This window comes from Eublepharis macularius, chromosome 2 (genome assembly GCF_028583425.1).
Source record: "Eublepharis macularius isolate TG4126 chromosome 2, MPM_Emac_v1.0, whole genome shotgun sequence".
In the NCBI taxonomy this organism is placed as follows: Eukaryota; Metazoa; Chordata; class Lepidosauria; order Squamata; family Eublepharidae; genus Eublepharis; species Eublepharis macularius.
This window is the reverse complement of record NC_072791.1, coordinates 158212782-158227949: the sequence shown is the minus strand read 5'-3', so window position 1 is coordinate 158227949 and position 15168 is coordinate 158212782. Positions and strand designations below refer to the sequence as shown.

The window sequence follows — 15168 nt, the reverse complement described above, 5'->3', positions numbered from 1 at the left end:
TTCAGGTAGTAAAATTTTAACTTTTGAATCTGTATAAGCTGAGGTTGCAGTTTCATCATTTTCTTTAAAATATTTTTATATTTGAGCAATTTCCCTAATTTTTGCCTTCCAATGATCTGAAAAAGAATCACAACCAACATGTAAATTCCAAGAAGGCACTAAAAAGAAAGAAAGGTGATCACAGGTTAACAAACAGAATTGAGATAGTTTATGGAGAATGTCTTGATTATTCCTAAGGAATCCAGGAAAGAAATATAATAAAATTCTCTTTTAAAAAAATGATTTGGTAAATTGCCTTTACTGTGTTTCTCAAAGGCGATGTACACTTCTAGCAGGAAAAAAAAAAGAATTTTGCTTGTACCTCAATGATATTCCATATGAATAGGTATTATGGTCTACCAGAAGAGGAATAAACCTCTAGGTAGGCATCTAAAGTTTGATTTGCTTTGCAGAAATTCCACAGTAGTTAAGAGAATCTGTGCTTTTTCAGTCTCGCGTCAGGCTATGGAGTATAGTGCAGGCTTTCAGAAGATTCTACTCTCATTTCCTGTCTGCAAATTTCACATTGATGGAATCTGCAGGAGTCAGTAGTCCATGGGTTTTGGCACGAACGGATTTAGTTTTGGGAGAAATTTTTATTTCAAAATTTTGAAGTAGCTGGAAAAAAATGCAACCTCATTAGAATAAATGCATATCTATAGGGGGATAAGCAACAATAATATTCTTAGTTCCTAGCATCATTTTTCTTGTATAATCTAATGACCGTGGTAGTATATAAGAAACTAACAAGAACTCTGTTGAATCAGACCAAGGGCCCATCTAGTCCAGCATCCTATTTCAAACACTGGCCAAACAGAGGTTTGCAGGAAACTCACAAGTAGGACATGAAAGCAACATCCCCCCATTTTGGTCCCCAGCAACTAGTATTCAGAGGTATGATCTCATTTAGCTATCATAACTAATTGCAAGTTGAGTCACTGCCTGTTTGTAAGCAGTCTTCACTAAATAAGCTAATTAGTTATTAGACCTCTACAACCCCATTTATCTGCCTTGCACGCAGAACCTGATGCTGTTCAAGAAACGTTTGGACTGTTTCACTCTTGTTTCTCTGTTTTAACAGGGTTTGGTGGATAGGGATCTATGTCTGTCTCCAGCTGTCTTCACCATAGGACTCACACTGGGAAGGGGCTCAAAGGGTCTTCCAATGTCGCCACAGTGGGGCTTTCACATGGAGGAGTGACTTATTCCTCTAATTTCATGACCCCCCCTAAGTCTCTGCTGGCATGTGATAAACAATATAGAGAGAGGTGAGATAGAGAACAAAGGTTGCTCAGAAGAAGTGAAGAGAAGTAATGAACCTTATGAATCCAGAAGAGTGAGGACTACATGGAAAGGTGCTATGCAAAATCATTGCAGTCTGGGGCAACCAATCATCGTAAGTGGCCTGTCCTCCATCAGAAAGTGCTATCTGGTAACTAACCTCATGCAGTGGTTGAACCATGGGCCTCAGGCATGCTACACTAGCACTTTTCCACACTATCAGACCTATCTCTATGGTACATAGGACTAGTTTAAATATTAGGACCAGTGGAAGATTCCAAATGCTTTTTCCTGTGTGCACTGTTGAGTGTGTTAGAAGAATGCTCTGCAGTGTGCAAGGTGTGGTCAAAGAGTCACTTTTGCTTTATTCCAGTTTGAAACCTCAATTTCTGTTTCCCACATAAGTCCTTTTCCTCAGTGGGATATGACAAGAATGGTTTTTCTGAATGTTCAGCATGCTCTCTTGTTGCCTTAAAGTCTGTCTCACCCAACTTCTGTGGCATTTCCTCTGGGAAGTGAGCTATGGAAGTACTGGGTGATATGATTATAGTGGCTGTGATTCCTGTATGCCAACCTGTCAAAAGGGAATGTGTTTGCAGGAGATGAGTTTTAAAAACCCATCTCCAAATTTCCTAGGAGAATGGTAATTACAGGGCTTCTATTGGGCATGACACAGAAAGCTGCTGTGCTTCCTTTGTTCATTCCCTTGTTATGTTCTGTAGGTGGATGGAAACAAGAGTGCTGTCAGAGAATTGTTGTGATTCAGTGTGTATCAGTTGGCTTCCCTGTATGGCTGGCATGGGGGCATCATCAGCGTGCAACTTTACAATTGATGAGTGTGGGTAACCTAATTGTGGATTCCACCTACAGTTGTTGTGCTCTCAGCTCCTTAGAGTTTTGAGGAATTTCTTTTCTCTGCTGAGAGAGTATAGGATACTGACCCGTTACATTGACATTGCTCTGGTGTCAGAGAGGTACTAGCATCTGGGGCTTAGGATAATCCTGTCTGGTGTTTCCGCCTGATATATTTATAGGCAATTCTGCAGAAATTATACAAATTCCCATATTTTAAAATGTGAGCAGGTTTACCAGGAAACTGCTGAACCAAGGGAGTAATCTGTACTTACAAAATAAGTTTAATAAGAAGAAAGTAAATTTTAATTTTATACCTTGCTTACCTGTATTAGAGCAAGGTGAATTTCCAGTTCAGCAATTCTCTTTCCTATACAGCTCCGAATACCATAACCAAAGGGAATAGAACCAAAATTATCTACCCTGTCCACATTACTTTTCCTTAGCCATCGTTCAGGCTGGAAATCATGTGCTAATGGAAAATTCTCTTCCTGATACGATGTAGCATAATGACAGAGAGCCAGCTGGGTCTAATGAAACAAAAATATGTTACAGAACAAAATACTAAACCAAAACATGCATGTTACTTAACTTCCTATATTTTTCAGAATACCAAAACATGTGACAAATACAGTAACATTATCTTTCTGAGTATCCCAAGGATATATAATTATTGCTGGGGTTTAAAGAGCATTGGACAAACCAAGAAAAAATATAATTATTAAAAGGGGTACATTTTCAAGTTAACACTAAACTTGCACTAAACTGCGCTAAAACAAATAAAAACCATTACTGAAGTTTGATTACAGAATATAAAAGAAAAAAATTATTCCAAATGATCATGATTAAGCTAGAATGATATTTCTTAGAATAACATCCTCCCAGGGGAGAGCTGATTTATATACCAAAATAATAATAATGTGATTATATTATATAATCTGGACAGTCTTCTGGACAGATTAGTGCCCCACTCAGAGCAGTGAACAGTCAGTGATCTTTATTATCCTCACAATATAGCTGGGGAGCTCAGACTGAGAGGAGTGGCTTATCCAAAGCCACTTGCTGAGTTCAGGGCAGTAGTGGGATTTGAACCAGCAGAGTGCTAATTCACAACCCAACCACTTAACTGTTATGCTACAGCAACTTTCTTTCCCTCCTGTTTCCATGAAGTCATACAGCTTACCCCTTTAGGTATCAAGTATCCACCAACAATCAAATCTTTCTGGGTTACTCTGCCATTTCCTGGTAATACTGGAAATAACCTACAAATAATAGTCAATGAGATATTATTAAGTGCCCTTATAATGCATTTCTGTAGAATTCCTTCAAGCTATTGACAAGCATATAGAATGAAGTAAGCCAATAAACACTGGACTTTGAAAAAGTCTTAAGATCTTTAGCCAAAGTCCCATTTAAACTAACTCAGAAGTCATTGGTAAAAAGACAGCACCTAATACTGGCTAAAGTAGTGTAAGCAAAGGATAAAAATAAACAGGATCCCTCACCCTCTCCATGTTCTGTCTCCAGACTGGTGCCATTTAATTTGTTCATAAATTATCTTATCCGAAGTGAACGATGAGATAGCACATAACATCCCAAAACATTCTTAGCTTTACAAATATACTGATGGAAAAACCATGATTGGACCTTCTCAGAATTTATAAAAAATAAATTGCAGCCATGTGTGGCTTGTGGCACAACTTTGCAAAAGCAGTCTTTCCTATTCAAAAAATGTAACCAGGATCTCTGTGTATAATGTCTAGTTTGATCCAAAGCTATATGTTTAAATATCTGATCTTACGTGGATTCCTCAATAGAGAAAATATTGTTGGAATCATCCCTGAGTCTCAGAAAAAGAGGAAATCCTCTGCCTTTCCTTTTTTTTTTGACATTGCAGCAAGTAATTGAATAGTGGGTTTCTTATATTTTGCCGAGTTTATTTTTGCACAAGATGAAAAAGCAGATTTGTTACCTATAACTAGAGTTCTTTGACTTATAAAACACACTATCTTACAAATGTGTACAGACTAGCAAGCTGACCTACCTAAAGGTGGGGTACAGGTGCAGATAAGACACAATAAGATTCATCTGCTCTGGCTCTGACATCTAGAAGATGAGCCAGTGAGATCCAGCGTAACATAGCGGTTAGAGTGTTGGACTAGGATCTGGGAGACCTAGATTCAAATCATTACTCTGCCATGGAAGCTCACTGGGTGTCCTTGGGCCAGTCACACACTCTCAGCCTAACCTACCTCACAGGATTGTTGTGAGGATAAAATGGAGGAGAGGAAAATGATGTAAGCCACCATAGTGGAATAGGAATCCATCTGCTGATGATGGCAACAGCTCTTGTGGAATGTGCCCTCTCTGTCCCAGGAACTGCTTTATGAGGTAGTTCATAAGAGCTTATTGGTAACTGTAACAGAGACTAAACCACTGTGAATACACTTTTTTTGTTCCTTCTTTAGGCCTGAGTAGCATAGAGAGAGGCTCAGGAATTTCCTGAAAGGGGCAGTTCTTTATAGGTGGAAGGCAGATCTCTCCATATCAGGCAGTATTAAGGAAAAAAGTCAGGAGGAGGAGTTCTTAATTCAGGTAGAAACCAGCCACAGCCTTCAGCAGGAAGGAGATTCAAGTCACAGAACAGCCTTGTCCCTGAAACACTGCAAAAAAGTGGTCTGAACACAGAGAACTGAACTTCCTTGATGAACAAATCCTGCTATATAAAAGAAAAGTAATATTGGCGACGACTCACTCTTTATCCTCACATAGGCACATTGTTGATGACTCTGGCCTCAAGGCCACTGCAAAACACCTGCTTGCTGCCAGGAGGGGGTCTACTGAATTGACAGCCTAAGCACTCCTCCCCGCACCTCCTCTCAGTGTCCTCCCACTCTGGCCTCCAGGCCGCTGTGAAGCGCCCACTTGCCGCCAGGAAGAGGCCCGCCAAATCAGTTTTCTAGAGCCTGTTGTATTTTTTCACACAATGGGTGTTGTTTCTAGTTATAAATAAAAGGCTACCTTAAAATGTGTGGAATCTTAGGTCAACGGTAGCTATAATGGAACAAAGGGTTTTCCCATTAATTGAATGAGGATCAGTTGTGTGGCACGCAGCAGTGTAGATGGTGTACCTCAAGAGTAAAGTCTGGTGAGGCCTTGAAGAATTGTTTCACCAGGTGCTGAATCAAGTGACCCTGCACAGCACCAAGCAAATGCTGAAATGACTGCCAAACGAGGTTTTATAGAGGAACATCCCAAGAGAGCTCAGAAGGGCAAAATATTTCAGAATAAAAATTTACTGAACATATAAGTGGGTCCCATCCTTGGCCATCAACAAAGACATGAAAATGCTTCTAGGAATGTCACATATATAGTTTTTGGCATTCAGTCATATATCCCTAATGGCTAACAAAAGCAGTATTCTGAAATTATTCTCCAAGGTTGTCTATATCCAGGTGCAGAATCCTGCCATAATGCTATCACAACAGATCTGGAGCTCTGGGCAGATGCAGAAGACAGTCCTTGAACAGGTAGTCTTAGTCAGAAGGAATGATTAAGATACAATTCACATGCTCCTTGCCTATTTTCCCAATTATGTTGGAGAAAAGAGGGATAGCTGGAAATGCATAGAAGTGGCATCCCATTCATTGTAGGAGGAAGGCATTGCCCAGAGAGCAATCTCCCATCCTACTGTGTGCAAAATTTCTCATAATTGATATTCTCTAGTGAGGCAAAGAGATCAGCACTGGATATGTTCTAACTAGTGAAGATCGGTCTCATGTAAGACATATTAAGCGAGCTTTTTATCTATTTTTTTTTACTTTATTTATACACTGTCTCTCCCTAATGGAAAATCAAAGCAGCTTACATCATTCTCTTCTCCTCCATTTTATCCTCACAACCACCCTGTGAGGTAGGTTAGGCTGAGAGTGTGTGACTAGCCCAAAGTCACCCTGCAAACTTCCATGGATGAGGATGTCTATGTACTTTTAAATTATTTGCCTGTCTTATGGAACCTAACTGATGGTCAACAGAAGTGGACCATCTGTGCCTTCACAGTCACAAAAAACGTACATTACAGCATTAGAAAGATAAAGGCCCTCTTCCTATAGCTTTCTGGATTGAGGACCCTATAAACGTATCAACATTTGAATGTATTGCATATAGATGACAATTGCATAAGGACTTATTTTTAGGTATTTGAAGACCTTTTATAGAATCTTATGTATAGATAAGTCAGCTATGACTTGAGGGCACTCTTCACCGCAATGTATAGATACAACACAACAGCACTTATTTTACTTTGCACAAATAAATTTTAAAAATTTTAAGCTTCCATGGCAGAGCAGAGATTCAAACCTGGGTGTCCAGGGATCCTAGTCCAACACTAACCACCATACCACACTGTTGACAACAGTCCCATTGTGGCTTACTGAATCCATCAGGGTGTTGTCCTTGCCAACTATATGATGCTATAATTGATGCAGTTCTTCCACAGGCTGAGCAGGGGGAGAAACAGAGGCAGTTTCCCTTTCTGTTTACATGGTATTTCATAGCCACATTGTCCATAGACACAACTTACCCTTACAGCCTTGGGAGAAAGCCATGGAGTGATCTGAAGACCACCAGAAACTTCTGATGGCTGATGTGATACTTGAAACATAAGGCTGTATCCAAACAGAGATTTTTCTTCTCCTTGGCTTCTGTGGCAATGAGCCTCAAAATGTTACCTATTCTCCAGGTCTCTGAACCAATCTTGAGGATTCTGCCTTCATGCAAACCCCAGAGACAGGCCAGTCAATCAGAGCCTCTGGAACTTCACGGGATGGAAAGGGGGTGGACAACCTCAACTTAAAAAGAGGGGAAGTGATATATTTTCCTTTGGACAGGGATATTGCAGTCTTGGATGAGGGCATAAGCTGAATTAGACTTTTTATTTTGAGCTTTTTAATTAGGATTTGGGGGTCAGGGCAGGGTAGGAACTTTGTTTTAAGGAATAAAAAAGCACCCTGTGAAGGGCCTTTTTCTGATACAGGATCGGTGGTCAAGTTCACAGGAGTTTAAAAGAGTGGCCTAGTACTTGAGCAGAAGCCTGTCAGCTGTTGTAATAGGGTTGCCAGCCTCCAGGTGGTGGCTGGAGATCTCCTGGAATTACAACTGATCTCCAGGTGACAAAGATCAGTTTCTTTGGAGAATATGGCTGCCTTGGAAGGTGGAGCCTATGGGATTGTACCTCAACAAGGCCACTCCCCTTCCCAAACACCTCTCTAGGCTCCACCTCCAAATCTCTAGGAATTTCCCAATCCTGACCTGGCAACCCTATGTGGTAAAGAGGTAAAGAGACAGGAGCCCTGTCTGGAGGAAAAGCATTAATTTCTCACCTCAGCATCTGTGTTCTTAATAAGGTTGCTGGTCTCCTGGTGGGGGAAGGGGATCTCCCACTCCCAGCCTCCTCCCCCTGCCACCACTCACCTGGACGGGAGGGAGAAGGCATGGGAATGGGTCTTCTGAGGTGCACTCCTGGCGCAGCACAACAACAACCCTCCTGGGAGTGACATCATCATGCTGCACAGGGAGCACACACACACTTTACGCACATGTGAAGTCATCCAAAAACGTAAGTGCCTGGTCTCCCCCCTCCTGCCAGCAGGGTAAGGGGACTGGCAACCCTAGTTCTTAACTTGGGCTAGACTCAAGTTCAACCATTTAACTCTTGGGAGGGGGGAGCATAACCTTTGGGGAGTGGAGTGTGAGACAGTTGTACATTTGTTCTAACTATTCCACACAAAACCTTTAACTATTTCTATAACATTTTCTGTAAATAAATCTGTGGTTGTTTTTCTGTTCCATCTGTGGGCTGACTATCAAGTAAAATTAGCTGTGGGAAAGGGGCTTCTAATCTCCTCGCTATCAAGTACCACATTGTTTGGGTCACAAATAAAAGCTCTTTCAGAAACAGAAAGTCCTTTTTATTGATATTGTGACAAGTGAGGTTTAAACAGAAGGAAAGGAGAGGCCAGAATGTGGGATAATAGGACAGCATTCAATCCAGAGAGCCTTTTACCTCAGAGGTCTTCCCCTCAGCTCTCCCTTTCCTCCTCATCATATCAAGATTACACCACAAATAAAGTCAGTGGCAGCCCAAGCTGTGCATATATAACAAAAGTGGTGACAACCAGGCACTAACCATCACAGTTTACAAACTGCAGGGGCAGGGTTAATTCATTTTTGAGTAGCCATATGATATCCTCTAATCATCAGTTTCCAGGCTTTCCCTGTCCTTGGTATGTTTTCTCAAACCTGGCTTAGTACAATCATTCTAGAAAAAACATAATTCAAGAATGCAAGTGTGGGATAGGTAGGTGAGCTTTTTCAAAGGTTCTGCTCACATTGGTACCTTAGGTTCCCATGGGGGAGAAAAGTAGGGTATAGATGAAGTGAATTTTTTTTAAAAAAAATTGTCATCCTTCCTTTTTTCCACTCTTCAGATTTCTTACCTTTTCTATTCTGTCTATATCAGATATCATTTTCCTCTTGTTTGATAACCCAGGTCATGTAATGGTGTGCCTGCCACAATGTGTGTCCCATTCCATGTGAGTTTCAGGGGAAAGATTAGCTTGCAGAGAGGATTTGTCTGAGCAGTGACAGTAAACACACACTGTGGTGGATGAAAAAGAACTGAGCAGAAGGCTATGACTCCTTCCCCTTCAGGCATGCACAGCCAAATTGCACCTCTGAGAAGAGAGGATTTTTGCACTTAAAATTTAACTCTAGAAGTTTCCAAGTTGAGGCTCTGTGCAGGCGCAAAACCCATTAGTGTGATTAACAGAGACCACAAAAAAGGTACTAATCTAATTAGTATTATCAGTTAGCAATTCTATATCTGAAAAGGAGGGGAACAGAGAGAGAGAGAGAGAGCTAATCTCCAACCTACCCTATGCATTTGTACTCAGAAATTAGTTCAACAGTACTTATTCTCAAAACTGTGTTTAGGAATACAGCCTTGAATCATATAACATAGTATGATGTGTTTTACCATTCCAAGGTATATTTTAAAAATCCCAGTACAGAAGAGAAAGATGAGCAAAAGAAGGGGGGGGCCCTGATAACTGCATTTTAGCCTAAACATTGTACTGAAGATGATGAAAGTTTTCATTGTCAAGTTGGTTTTTCTTCTACTTACCTCAAGGTTTCTTTAAGAAGGGCTCTAATCATTGGCAAGTTAGGGATATCATCAGCATCAGGGACTTTGTCTTTACCCAGTTTACTGATGATCTCTTTATACACAGAATGTTGTACTTCTGGGTGCTTTGCTAATAGATATGTTGCCCAAGATAAGGTAAAGGAAGTCTAAGGTGATATGGGGAGAGAAAGAAAAAGATAAAGCAAGTGGAGACAGAGTCCATAACATTTTAAAAGCAGCATTTGTCATTTTCAACCATAGTGTTTTATTACACTCCTGAGTCCTCCTGACCAAAATAATAATAATAAGCAGCAACAATTTCCCTAAATCTAAAATATTAACTTCTGGACAAGTCATGTAGTCAAGCAAGCTTATTTTCTTAATTAGCAACTCTCCACTAGGACAAGATAAATTACACCTACAATCCTGAGCACGTTTGTTCACTTAATTATGACTGATTTCAAGTAAGACTTAACAGGACTGCAAGCGTCATCTGTTGACGGGAAAGAGAAAGTGACCTTCATTAGGCCCCCTGAGTTCATTCCAGAAGCAAGATTCAATCAGGAGACTTCCAGATTTACAGTTTATCCTCTGGTAAAACGCATATGTTCTCCGTTTTCAGCCATTTTTCCTTACTTTTCCAATTAAAAAATGAAAACATTTATTTTATCATCAGTGAGCATTGGAGTTGCCAACTTCCAAGTGTGGCCTGGAAATGTCTCAGAATTACAACTGAGCTCCATCAATGACTTGCAACCCATGCTGGACAATGATATTCTTCTCTCCCAAGTATTGAGAGGCAAACCTGTTCTTGCCCATAGACAGCCCCCAACCTCAAACCACTTTCCACTCATAATAATACACTTTTCAACACTGACATGGACTCTGGGACCAGACCCTGCAATAAGCCAATATGTGAACTCTGTCCCCATATTTGCCCCAACAGCACGATCACAGGATCTAACAACACCAGTGATACCATCTCAGGTTCATCCACTTGTCATCTTCCAATGTTATATATGCTATCAAGTGTCAGCCATGCCCTTCTACCCTCTACATTGGACAAATAGGTCAGTCCATATATGCAAAAGAAAAAATGGACATAAATCTATTAGAAATCACAACACTCAAGAACTAGTGGGAGAACATTTTAATCTTCCATTGCTCACCTAAAAGTGGCTGTTCTGAAAATCTTGTTGGTCTCTAAGGTGCTACAAGACTAAAATCCAACTGAGCTCCAGACAACCATGATCAGGTCCCCTGGAGAAAACTGCAGCTTTGGAAAGTGGACCATATGGCATTACCTCATTGAGATTGCTCCCTTCTCCAAACCCTGCCCTCCCTTGGCTCATCTCCAAGAATTTTTACAGAACCCTGCCCTGAAGAGTTTACAGTTCTAAAATTTGAGTAAAAGAAGACAATGAAGTCAGAGGAAGGAAGAATAAATAGTGGAAGAAAGGGCATTCCAGTTATACATCTTAAGCTTAGTTGCAGTAGGAGATCAAGGCTATGTTATGCCAAAGGCATCACAGAAAAAACAAGTTTTGAAAAGAAGTTTAAAAGAAGTGAGTGATGTAGCACCTAGGCAGATACTCTGGAAGGTAATTCCAGGCATAAGGAGTAGCAATGAAGAAAGGGTTGAATAGTTTGAGTGCACACAAATGATAGAACTGGAGGAACAAAGGACATTCGCAGGTTATGAACACAGAGATGGGGAGGGCAAGGCCATGAAGACTTGAAGCCAGATCACAAGGGACTACTTAATAATATATTTGAATAGATACTATTGAACTGTAGCTCTGTGGCTGCTGTTGTACAAGGGGAATGGCTAGAGTTAGTGGAGTTTGTGTCTATAAAATCCATAGACAACTAGCATATTCTTCTGTTTCATTGATCTATACTAGCTGAACAAGTGGAGCCAACAAGTGAGAGGGTATTATACCATTGCCTATTAGAAAGGTGAAGCCATGCTGCAGATGGTTCTGCAGCATTTCCTTCTCCTAGATATTATATATGTTCAGCATAGTCAAAAGCCAATATGCATCACTGAGTCTTGTTTGGTAGATAGTGGAGGTAAGCTTGCAAATAGAAAAGCTTTCATTATGCTACCTTGCTTATTAGCAAATGACACTATCTACATGTTACTGAAAGTAAACAAGGCTGAAGTTTTATCATCCTGCTTTTGACGCATTTACATTTTCCTTATGTATACAGTGGAATTAATTATTTTCTTTTTCAAGTTCTCATTTGTGTGTGGCTTTAAATTTTATCAGAATATGTTGTATATTTTAAAATTGACCCTGCATTTAAATTTTCTCTTTATACCTACTCCCCTCACAAAACAGTAGAAACACAAGAGTACATCCTACACTCAGTCCTTTTTCAACTTCTTAGGAAGACACTAATGCAAAATAAACTAAATCATTTATTCTGCATTACTGTCTTCCTAAGACGTTTAACTCTAGAACTGTTTCTGTCTGTAGAGGTCGGGAGCTGTGGCTGACTACATAAGTAGGTACTAGTGTATAAACAGCATTTCCTCTCAGGTTTCCAGCTCCTTCACATCCTCTTCAAAACTGGCAGTATGCTAAAATATCCAAAGTACTTTGAATCCCAGTAAAAGCTGCACTATTCTGTTCAAAATCTTTAATAATATTTTTACATTTTAAATCGTAGCACTTGGAATTAAAATTTCATATACATTTGCTCATATACCTGCTCCAAGAGAGTAGAGAGAGGTCAAGTTGTGACGAATTGATTGCTGCCAGTTAAAAGAGGCAGATACAAATGAAAACAAAGCCTCTGTTGGCATGAAACACTGCCAACTGTTTTGAAAAGAAACTTGCTTCAAGTCTAAGTTTGGGAAGAATGAATGTATTTGTTTTGTTTTAAGAAAACAAAAAGCTCTTGAGAATTTTCCTTTTCTATGGAATGTAAGGAAAACATGCTTGATACAAAAGAAAGATCTTCATTTTTTCTAAGACCTGCCAAGTTTCTTGTTTCCTCCAATCTTGCAGTCAAGGGATATTAAATTGAACAGCCAGCTGAGAAAATGTTTTTATTCAACTAACTAAGTTATGGCTAAAACCAATTTTCTATATATTTTCCTGGAAAGACCTGTAGAATTCATATATTCAATGTACTGATTGCTGTCAGGCAATATTAAATGATCTCACCATTACCTCTCTATATCAAACAGCCCATTATACTTCAGTTGCCTAATCTCTGGAAATCATGTCCTTTGCTGCTTGACTTGCAATCTTCCTTAGAAAAACCTCTGAGCATAAGCTTTGCTCCCCCGGCCGCTTCCACCCCCACCACCCTGCTGGGGGATTTTGCAGGAGAGGTTAAATCAGCAATTATATCAGTACAAGTGGGCGCCTGCAAACAAATGTTGCAGATTGTGCAAGGGTGGGGTGGGATGGGGCAGGGGAGTTGCAGGGAGGAGTAATCCCATTCCCCCTGCCTTATTTTCCTCATTAGGTTTTAAAATAGTGGTAGTAGCCACAAGTCAGATCCATCTTTAATAAGCCAAACTCTCATATCTAATTTGCAAGTGGCCTCTGCATGCAGATGCTTAAATTACATCTTAAACGTTGTAAAAAATACATTGTGGGGTATAAATTGCCCCCCTCCCAAACATGAAACTTGTGTCTGCACTTCTGCAGACAAACAACCTACTTCCTCCACTGGGAACCAAGCACATTCTTGGTGCCAGGTAAAGCAGGGGCCAGGGGCCAGGCAAAGCCAGTGATGCTGATTTTATTTATTACATTTCTAGACAACCCTCCCCATCGGACGGGCCCAGGACCGCATAACAACATACAACATACAGTTTAAAACAATAAAAACATTATAAATAAACATTTAAAAACATTATTCTTTGCCAAGGCCACAGAGCTGCAGGCAGGCAGGAGAGGGGAGGCTGGAGCTGCTGACATTACTACTGAGGTGGCTGAGGGATGGAAAGCTGGAGACAGACATCTGGGCAGCAGGGAGGAACCCCCAGACACTGCTCCCATGGCTCGCCTCCGCAATCCCTGGTTTCTCCGCCTCAATGGGCCCAGCATTGGTGGAGCCAAGGACCAGCCCTGGCTCCACCAGCGGTGGAACCAGGGACACCCACCGGCCTCAGCAGCTGTGAGAGAATGTCTTACTGCATAACACATATTAAAAGGCCAGGTATGAAGGACTGCCTTGTTGGGCTCCACTGTGGAGACTCGGGGGGGGGAGGGGCTGCACCTCCGGGGAGCTGCAACAATGGGAAAGCTGGAGTGTGTGGAAGCATGGTGGCAGTTCATCCCGCCACCACAGCAATCCTGAAAGCCCCCCCCTTTCACATCCCCCACTTGTTCTAACATAATTAAAACACAGATAAATGGGAAATAATTAGAACATGGCTCAATATATTACGGACCACTAGAGAGTAACCAAAAAGGGAATTACTAGGTAATCTATACTTACAAAGAGAAAGAACACAGTGCTCCTCTCCCAGGAATGGGTGCATGAATTAGAAGCTTGACAAAAACTGTCTTGGCACAGGCTGCAGTCCTTGAACACAGACTTTCCTCCTTGATGCATTTTGTCCATTCAGGACAACAGTTTTATCATTTTTTTCCCCTGTAGCCTGGAAGTATCTTTTTGGAACCAATCATACTTTTTGTAGACAGGCTAAAATCTTCCCGCCTTTTCTGGCCAGTCACCCCCAAAGTTTAGATAACAGATTTTAGGACTCCCTGATAGAAAATTGTAATCAATCCATCATAGCTCTTGACAGCTGGTCAAACTGAAATTTCAACCCATGTTTCAGTCTAAAGCTGTCTCCCCCCATGCACCTGGAGTAAATTAAATGTCCTGCCCCTAAAAGACTTAATGAGATGTGATGATGTTATTTACCTCTGTGCAATTAAAAGCCTTGATACCCATTTCCGTGCATTAAATTCCTGTTAAAGGGGGGAAACATTTTTTTGCCATGCCTACTTGAGGATTTGAATTGCCCCTTGTCACAAATAAGCTTGTGTTACTTCAAGACCTATTTTGTTCTTCCACTACAATTGCTAATACTATTAATAATAGTAAACTTACTGTATCAACCCCTGCCAAAAGCATTTCAGTCATATTGGCATAGATTTCTTCCACTGTAAGTTCTTTACTCTTAAGCAGAGTTGTGAGAAGTCCGCCATCAACCTCTTCTCCTTGGTCTAAAAAAGACTTTATGTCTTTTAATCTATTGTCAACATGAATTTGACCTATGTGAATGACAGACAAAAGGAACATTTTGTAACTCATTGAGATTTAATTTCTCATGCCATTTGTAATCTGCTGCCTGCAAACAAACAAGAAACCATTAGGGTAGTTAAGGAGATAAATAATTACTCACTCTAGCATGCTAAAACTCTTCAAAGGCTGATAGCCTTAGTGAAAATACCTATTATCGGAGGTCCTTCTGTCAAGCAATTTTGTCTCCTTGGCAGGGCACTGCAACTGTATTCCTTGCAGCTAAAGCAGAGAACAGGCTTCTATAAAAACTTCAAAAAAGTAAATGTGATCTTTCAGTAATCACTGCTTTTGTTTTGTTTTTAAGATGATACAGCAGGGAGGAAGATTAGCTCAGTTCAGATATTCTTCTAAAAAGAATATCTTTCTCCTTTACTGCATGTCTATTCCCATTTCCAAGTTTCCTCTATCCATGGTTTGCCATAACATCTGAACGGGGCAAATATGGTTAGTGCTAAATCCAGAAATCATGGTTTGCAAGCCCACTTTGCAACCCCAACATCAATAATGGTTTGAAAGCCAGTGGTTTGGATTCA

The 15168-nt window shown here is 40.6% G+C and overlaps 1 protein-coding gene across 1 annotated transcript in view; it reads right to left on the bottom strand.

Annotated features, from left to right (window-relative positions):
• Nucleotides 1-540: 540 nt before the first annotated feature.
• Nucleotides 541-15168, bottom strand: part of LOC129325047 (cytochrome P450 27C1) — a 32685-nt gene continuing 18057 nt past the window's right edge. Inside the window, exons 5-9 of the mRNA XM_054972556.1 lie at nucleotides 14441-14604; nucleotides 9356-9522; nucleotides 3356-3434; nucleotides 2499-2702; nucleotides 541-657 (exon numbers count right to left, since the gene is read on the bottom strand). Coding sequence (XP_054828531.1) covers nucleotides 541-657; nucleotides 2499-2702; nucleotides 3356-3434; nucleotides 9356-9522; nucleotides 14441-14604 — 731 coding nt within the window. The remainder of the gene's footprint in view (nucleotides 658-2498; nucleotides 2703-3355; nucleotides 3435-9355; nucleotides 9523-14440; nucleotides 14605-15168) is intronic.